At 38.6% G+C, this 9,281-nt stretch overlaps 1 protein-coding gene across 1 annotated transcript in view; it reads left to right on the top strand.

Annotated features, from left to right (window-relative positions):
• The window catches only part of LOC102000883 (leukocyte-associated immunoglobulin-like receptor 2), a 10,632-nt gene extending 2,466 nt beyond the window's left edge, over positions 1-8,166 (top strand). Inside the window, exons 2-3 of the mRNA XM_005372099.1 lie at positions 1,890-2,219; positions 8,057-8,166. Coding sequence (XP_005372156.1) covers positions 1,890-2,219; positions 8,057-8,166 — 440 coding nt within the window. The remainder of the gene's footprint in view (positions 1-1,889; positions 2,220-8,056) is intronic.
• The last annotated feature ends 1,115 nt before the right edge of the window (positions 8,167-9,281 follow it).

Below are 9,281 nucleotides of genomic sequence, written 5' to 3'. Positions count from 1 at the left end.
TCTTGTCATAAAATGTCCTAAGTTCTTAAAACACTTTAAATGCCATATTCCATAGTTTTTGAAAGGTTTGAAAAATACTTATTTAACTGAAATATATCTATATATCTAGAAAACCTAACTAACATGACTCCAAGCTTGACTATTGTAGAGATTATCTATTAACCTATATTTCTTAATTATACATTACATTTTTAAATGAGGTTCACAAACACAATACCTTCATCAAGAGCAGAAATATACATATAACAAAATTAGCCTTAAATTTGTATCAATAAACCAAGATCCATACCAATGCAAATCTCTATAGCATATTCCCCTTTAAATGTAAACAAAAAAATTATAAACAATATTTGGGAATATGGGTGTAGTTATTTCTCTCCAAACTGCTTCCTGCTTTTTGTGGAATGATGTAATTTGGGGGGGGGTATTCAAGGTGACCTTTCAGAGGGTCTTGGTCCATCAAACCACATTAGCCTGGAAAGAAGCCACAGGTTCTTATTCTCTGTGGGAACAAAAGAAGAACCTCTTTTCCAAAGCAGCATATTATTAGACCCATATTTTGTATTCAAGATACCTTTAAAATTTATATGTTGGTTTCTTAGCTCCTTCACAGTCAAAAAATCCAAAGAAAACACAATAATATGCATAATCCAGACTATCTTTGTACATTTCATCTTTAGGTGGTTTATTCTTACTCTGTCTCTTTAAAGACTGTTTTATTTTTAACACATTTATTTTTATAACTCTCTATACTCTTTTCCTTCTCATTCCCAAGCCTATGTCCATTTATCCAACAGTGTGACTTATTTAGAGGTCTTTTCCATCTGGATTTGTCTTTGTTGCATATTTGTAATTACTTTCTGACCAGAAGTGCTTCTAAAAATGCTAAGTGCTTCTTAAGAATCTAAGCTGCACCATTGCTAGGGTCTACATGGTACTTTCTGCTTGTTCTGCACAGTTCAACATAGTGGAGGAGTCCATTCACCACCTCTGCAATCAGTGCACATTGCCCCAGTTCCAAGTATGTAGCCAGTCCATGTTGAGCCAGTAAGCAGTTTGTAACATGCTGCTTACAAACTCCATTTAAATATTCAGTCTCCTGAAAGAGCCAGAGGTCGTGCTGGCAGAACGGTCTAGAAAGCTGGCATTTCCAAGCCTTGTGGATTTTTTTCTGCTGCTGCTGAGTCAGGAAAACCTCTCTTAAAGGAGCAGCAGCACACTGCCAGTAATCATAGCATACAGAGGGAAATCCTACATCAAAATCTCATTTACAAATGAATGGGCAGGAAGCCAACTGTGCATTATGGCTAGCAACCATGCATTTATGGGATAAGAAACTATAAGAGCAGGATAGTCACTAATCAAAGTTAGTTATACTCACAAAAAAAGCCAAGTTAATGATGTGATCCAATGTATGAGTCTGATCCAGTTGTTCCACAATGTACACCTACATATCACTTTGAACATAGAAAAGTGTGAAAATTTTAAATTTGTCTCTTATGGGGGGGTGTGATCTTACATCCAGAGAGTTTGAAGAAGATGGACATTTAGTGGCCCAATAACAGGGCCTGTAGTTAGAAAAGGCAGATATACTTAGAATGAACATGGAGGCAGCAGGCTCTGTAGCAGATGTGTACAGCCTAGGATGTTCTGAGATTTCCTTGGATGGATCTTTGCTAGACCCAACAAGTGTCCAGACTTAGCTTCCTCATTGTCATATGATGGGAATTCAAATTCATGGAGAAAGTCAAAATGTTATAAAGTTGCACTTTGATCATATCTGGAGAACTTTAAACTTGGTAAGGATATGGAATGGTGTGTCAAAGTTGGTTTTGCATTCTAGCAATGTCCTGACTGTGTACAATGACATTCTGTTATCTCTCTCCTAGGATCTCTTCCCAGACCTTCCATCTTAGCTGAACCAGGCCTTGTGATACGCCAAGGGCATTTTGTAGCTTTTGTGTGCTCAAACCCTAGTGGATATGATATATTCCGTCTGGAGAAGAAAGGTCACAAAGTCATGGATAAAGAGAATATTGGGCCTTCAATTACAGAGGCAAGATTCCACCTTGGCCCAGTGAATGAAAGCACTGCTGGGATTTATTGCTGTATCTATAAGAAAGAGCCCAATTGGTCCCTACACAGTGAGACCCTGGAGCTGAAGGTGACCAGTGAAGATGTTACCAAGTCTCCTAACCCAGGTTCAGCAGAGACCCCAGGTTTGTTCCTAGGTCTGTGGACTCTAACCCTAGCTACTATTCCCTTCCTTATTTCCTATGTTTTTTTCTTAGCCCCAAACCTTATTTTCTCACTTCTCTCAGCAAAGGTACCCTCTGCCCATATGCCCCAGGTCACTGGAAATTTAGATTTAGCAGACACAAAGAGTGACCTAGATGCAGGTACAAATTGGGTGTTAGGGTACTAATCTGTCCCTAATTACTGGAGAAAGAGTGATTCTCACAATGGTGGGGTAGACTCATTTCAAGTTGCTTTTTTCATTGGTCATGCTGAGTTATTCTTTCTTTCCACTGAGTCTGAGCCTGTGGTAACTACAGAAAGATATTCCTCTGCTGTAATCTCCTGTCATTAGGCAAGTCATGTGGTCCAGGGAGGGCTGGTGGGCAGGCCTGGACTATTATTTTGGGGGTATTTTCATATGTAATGGTCTCTGTTTAGTCAGGAGTCAGGGACCAGGAAAAACTTCTACTCCACCTCCATATCCTCCCAGGTCTTTCACAGTGTTGATTCTGTGATGACAAACAAAGTGAATGAGTGACAAAAGTAAGAAAAGACCAGCCCACAGTAGCAGGTGTTGAAAGGGGATCTGTCCGACTTCCTCTTTTTCCTGTTGTTATTTCAGGCCTTTCTCAGGGTTTGGGATTGAGTGATTGGCAAGTTATCCCTTTTGGATCACTTCTTAGTATGGAGAAGAGGTCTATAAAGCTGTCCTCATAAGGTCTGCCTCTTTTTGGGTAGTATTTTAATAGGGATTATATGCTGGGTTAATGTACCAAGCTAGCTTTGGAGTGAGGATCAGGATGTCATTGATAGTATTTTGCTGTTGTTGTTGTTGTTGTTCTTTTGTTATGCTGTTTTTTAAACAACAAAGGTTCTCTTTATATAATCCAAGCTGGTATTTGAACTTCGTACATAGACAGTCTGGTCTAATCTCGCTGAGATCTTCTTTCCTCTATCTTCCGATCTTGGGGATTAAAGAAATGAACCCCAAATCCCAATGGCCTTTCTATTTTTAAAATGGAGAAAATTAACTTTCTTGATCAAAAATACCAAGTTCTGAAGACCCTGGCACAGAAGCAGTCCCTGCAACAGTGCACATACCACTATGCTGTTCTCTTGTGGTTTGAGCCTCACTAAACACATTATTCTCTTTTGGATGGAGCTGATTAGGACCCTCTTTTCAAGCTCAGGGTCAATGATAGCTAACAGGACTTTATCAATGTCTGTGCTTGTCTAGGATGTAAGAATCTCTTAGAGGAAAGTTACATGAGAAGACTGTGCCCTGTGAAAGGTGGCCAGACTGGGGTGCTGTGTGATAGCAAATGGGCTTTTCTCACTCCTCCTGCCTCTGGTTATCTGGCTGTATTGTTTCCTGTACTCTGTGGCCACAACCCTCTGGGGAGTTGTGGTCCTGAGTCGTCATGGACTCTCTGATGTAGGCTGTGTTAATGTGAGGCTAAGCTCTGAGTTCAGGCAGGTGGAACATTGGACAGGGACAAAGGGGGAGGAAAGACAGAGGGGAGTAGGATACTGTTACGTGCAGAGTTCTCTTCTGTGCCAGTGTGTTGGAACATGTCATGATGCGTTTCCAAGCTGAATAGTTTGGATCACCATCTTGTCTTTGATATTATTAACAAATAACTTTTCACTTTAAATGCACTGAATGAATGGTGAGTTAAACTGGACACTCACAGTGAGGGACAAGAAATGACACAGCCCTTGTGAACATTAATGGAGAGATAGAGTGAGTGGTTCACAGAAATGCATTAAGAATTCAGATATGAAACTTAAATTTTATTGAATAATATATTTATCTTAAAATTAAACCTATAGGCAATATTACTGATGCAACAATATAATGTATCTTTACACTTGGATATAATGTATGTTATTCCATTTTAAATAACATATTGTGCTATTTAATATTTATAATATATGATTTAACAGATGTTATTTATTACTATAGCCTACATACAGGCACATGTCATTTATTCTAAGATAGTTACTTATAAATGGTACTTCAAAGAAAATGTATAGGAACAAATTATATAAGTAAATAATTTATTAAATATCTATATGTTAATATATAAATATCATACATTAAATATTTAAATATAAATATAAGAAAGAAGTTAATATTATATAATTTTGTTTAATATTTTCTTCTTTACTTTTTGCATAGGAATGTATATAGTGTGTACACCTAGGTATTGGTATATGATGTGAGCATGTCTTCATATTCACATGTGTTGACATGTGACATATACATTCATCTATGTATAGGTACACAGTTGATGCTGGATGCCTTTTTTGATTGTTCTCCACTTTACACATCTTGAGGTGTCTCTTTCGTACCCTGCAGTTCACTGATGCGGCTAATCTGTCTAGCCAGATTGTTCTAAGTGTTCTCTGTCTATGTCTCGTCTACACTGGATTAGAGGCTGCAGGTCAGGTCCACTTGACTTTTTCTGTGACTTCTGCACATCTAAACTCTGGTTCTCATTCTTGTACACTAAGTATAATATTGCACACACAGTGAAACTCATTAATCAATATCCACAGCACCTTAGCTGTACTTATTTATATTACATATGAATATATAACCATGCTTCACTTGACAATGGGGTATTGCTCTAGGAAACATATCCAGAGTCCATGTAGTTGTATGATACCTGTGTTTTGAGAAATCTATCATTTGTGCCATTTTATTAACAAGATGTTATTCACACCAGTTTAGAATTAATAGTCTTCTGCACATATGCCCACGTGGTACATAGAACAAACAACTTCTGGACAGCAGTACTGCAGAAAGGTTACCTTGAATGATGCAGGGAACCAAACCTCAAGGCAGACACATGACACTAGGGCATAAAAAGTTTTCAGTTCATTTATTATCTGACTAAACGCCTGTGGTTAATTATAACATCATTACACACTCTACTTATATGATATGTAATATCTAGCTATAAATATATTATATGCATGTATATGACATACATAATTAAATTTCCAATAAGATGCATGAAAGGAAGGAATAGAAGACAGGGTCTTGAGACTTGAACATGGACAAAGATTTGAAGAAAAGCATAGAGGGATAGTTCCTGATTTTTTAAAGACATTGAAGATTCTGCCTCAGTAACAAGGTCAGGGAATAGGTACCATTCAGTGAAAGAGGACAGGTGGGATCCATTTTGTGTCATCCCCTGTAAAATGGCAGAGTGAATGCATGAGTGGAAGATGGCACATGTAAAATAAGTACTTAGATGTTCTCTGCAACACATCAGGTAGTAGGATCACATTGGGACTGAGTTCCTTCCTGGGATTATATGTTTCTTTTCTTATTGGTTGTCAGCCTTTGCAAAATTCTGTAAAGAATGGTGGACATGTTGTCTGATATGATGCCAATAATAAAGTTATTTCTCTTATCTGTGGGAACCACAGTAGATTTCAGTAGCCACGTGTGACTTTTGAGTCCTTAAAAGGGTTATTCCAGGGGGTAGGATGTCTCAAAGAACAAAGAAGTTTAATACTCTTCATGAATAACACAAGGATAATGAATATGTTCATAGTCATATTTCCATGAATACCATGCACCACTCATTATATGTGTGTTATACAGTGGGTGCTCAATAAGTGCATGCTGCTGGTAACCTGATTCCTATCTATAACAGTTGCTCTTGATTTTCAACCTAAATGCATATAATTCAGATCTTGGAGATAGAAAAATATACCTTTAATGCAGATCTCTCTCTCTCTCTCTCTCTCTCTCTCTCTCTGTGTGTGTGTGTGTGTGTATGTGTGTGTCTCAGTTTTTTGAGACAGGGTTTCTCTGTGTTGTCTTTATGTTTGCCCTGGAACTAGCTCTTATAGGCCAGGATGGCCTCAAACTCATAGAGATCTGCCTGTTTCTGTCTCCCAGGTATTGGGATTAAAGGCATGCACAACCACTGCCGGGCTAATCCATCTCTCTTAAAATTGGGGGAAAAACCCACTTACGGTATCAATTTACCTTAGGATTTCTATTGTTGCAGCAAAACACATTGACCAATGCAACTTGACTAGGAAAGGGTTTATTTGGCTTATACTTCCACAGCACTGTTCATAATCATAGACAGTCAGGACAGGGACTCAAACCTGGAAGAAACCCAAAGGCAGGAGCAGATGCATAGGCCATGGGGGTGATGTTTACTGAGTTGCTCATCATGACATGCTCAGCCTGCTTTCTTATAAATATCAGAACTTTAAGTCCAGGAATGAAACCACCAGGAGTCATGATTGTGTGTCAAGTAATCAAGGGTTTGTCTTGTGATGGCTATTCATGGTTACCATCATGACAAGATCTAATTCAATATTTGAGGTATGAAACCATGCTTTTAATCCTGATCTTTTGAGTGAAAAAAAAAAACACCCAAGACCAAGGGGTCTCTAGTACCAACTTGTTCTACTTAGGGTCTCTCTTGTTGGGCCTTCCAAGTTCTCTGGAGGTATATAAGGAAAGATTAACAGGGAAAGTCACTGGACTTATAGAAAGAGTATGCCTACTGCCTAGGTATCCAGGAGCAGGTGTTCACAGACCGCTGTCCCTTTGGTATTAAATGAAGGTTCACCCATTGATAAGTGTCTCCAGATTTGATGGAATAAGAAAGAAAGGAAAGCAGACCATTAGATAAAGACCCAGTAGAAGACTTCAGTGATACAGTAGAAGAAGATCTCATATCATAGTGACCCATCTAAGACCTCCAAGTTAGCTTGGACATGTGAATGACAGAGAGAAAGCAAAGGGGGTCTCTAAGAACAGTAAAAAAAAGAAATGACTGGTGACTCCAAGTTGTTGGAGATGATGCTATGAGGTCACATTTCTGTGTGCAATGAACTCTTCTGTGTCATAAATTAACCAAGGAGGTCCATCATGGCCACATAAATGGCTACCAAATCATATCTATCTTGGTATTTGTACACAGGGCAGTCCTAGAAGATTTTATCTTCTGTGAGTGCCAAGTGGAGTCTCAGTGCATTTGGGTCTCTGAACAATGGCTCCCAGCTCATAGTAGAGGTATTTAATGGCCATATCCTATATCTTTGGTTACATGGAGGCATGACTGAGAGACAGATAGGTCTGTATTTACTTGGCCTTTTACTTGCAGATTATATTATTCTTTCTCTGTTCCCTATTCTACATGTTTTGATTATTATGTAGCAAAAAGTTTTCTTCTGATCAAATCTATTTGGTGTTCTGTAAGATTCCTGTATTTTTATAGGTATGTCCTTCTTTATGGTTTATAGAGAGATAAAAATCCAGAGAGAAAAAATTAATGGAGAGCCAGTTTCAGCATCGCATTATAAGAATAGAGAGAACAGTCTAAGGATTTCAGACAACCAACTTTAATATATCTATTAACCTGACAGGAATGACCAAATGTCAGAGAATTTCACAGCAGGTCCTGGAACCTACTTGCTTACTGTGTGAGAGCCTGAGCATGTACCCAGTGATCTAAGGGTGCAGGAATAAGGAAAAACAGAACCAAGGCATAAAGCATTGCAAAGGGAGTTGTGGATGGTGCGGCCATCAGGTGAAGGCTCAGGATGCCAAAGCCAGCAAAAAGAAGGAAAGACCCTTCATTCCTTCATTCCTCTTCTCTCAGTCCAAGCAGACACTGTGAAATTGGTCCCTTTCTATTAAAATTAGCTTCCTCATGGGTAAATGACATGCCTGATGATGGCTTCTAACTTAAAACTGAAGCAATAACTCTCTTTCAGAATTCTTAGTCTGAGTTTTTTCCCACAGGGAACTGACTACTCATTATTGTTTCCCTTTCAGTCTTTACCCTTCAGATTTACACGGTGTGGAACGGTACCCGCATGGCCCTTGCTGGAGTAATCTTGTTTGTCCTGGGAATAATCATTGGAGAATATTGGCACAAGGAATGAAGGTCCTCACACATCTTAGGTTCCATGAACCTAGGAGGCACAGTCAATGACACCTAGGCGAATCTTGACATGCAAGAAGAACAAGGTCTCCTGGATGGAGGGGGGGGGCTTGGACTTCCCACAGGGCAGGGCACCCTGACTTCTCTTAAGACTGGAGAAGGAGGGGGAGGGGAGTGGGGGAAGTGGGAGGAGGCAAAAATTTTCAATAAATAAATAAAAAAGAAGACCAAGGTCTCACAATATCCCATGAGATATATAGGTACGGACTCTGTTACAAATTGATTTTCTTCAGTTCACATCAGGGAGTTGAAATGAACCATCACGTTCTATCTCCAGCTTCAGGTATCTGTCCATAGGATTTGCTTAAATGTGCAACTCCATAGTCCTGAATCTCACTGCACCTCTTTTTTGAATCTTAATTGCTTCTGAGACCTGTTGCTTCCCTAAACTTCTTGCCCATTTTGGTCCTTAAAATAAAGTAAGATCCTTGTGAGATGCATATAAATGGATTTTATTTATTAAAAGTATATGTTTTCAGGTAACTATAGACAACTAAGAAATGCAGAAAATGAGAAAAATAATCTTTACTAAGATAGAGAACACCTGTAAAATAAAACCATTTTCCAAATTAATGGTTAACAGCTTTAATATCAACACACAGAGGCAGAGACAGCTGACCCTCTGTGAGTTCAAATCTAATATAAATGGTGAGTTTTAGAACACCCAGGCCTACAGAAAGAAACCGTTCAAAAAAAAGAGAAAGAAAGACCAACAACCTCAAAAGAATAAAACCATTTTATTGATTTGCATAGTTGTCGGAATCAGTACACCCATTCACCCATAATTGTCCAGCATTTGGCATTACCCCCTTATACCCAAATTGAGTACCTAAGAATTAGAGTCTACTAATATCTGTCACTCATCAATTGTATCAGCTTTATGGGAAACAGGAACTTACTTCTCATGTCACAGTATTCTGAAAAATTGGTACCTGTCACCAGTCTCAGCAATTGCACATTCCATGATGAATTAATGAGTTTTTATAATATTATGAATTTTTATTTTCTTATAGCTTTGGACTTAATCCATTTCCAAAGAACTCACCATATTCTGGC

The sequence above is a fragment of the Microtus ochrogaster genome, unplaced genomic scaffold (assembly GCF_000317375.1).
Source record: "Microtus ochrogaster isolate Prairie Vole_2 unplaced genomic scaffold, MicOch1.0 UNK181, whole genome shotgun sequence".
NCBI classification, from domain to species: Eukaryota; Metazoa; Chordata; class Mammalia; order Rodentia; family Cricetidae; genus Microtus; species Microtus ochrogaster.
The sequence above is the reverse complement of the archived record's forward strand: the minus strand, read 5'-3'. Positions and strand labels throughout refer to the sequence as shown.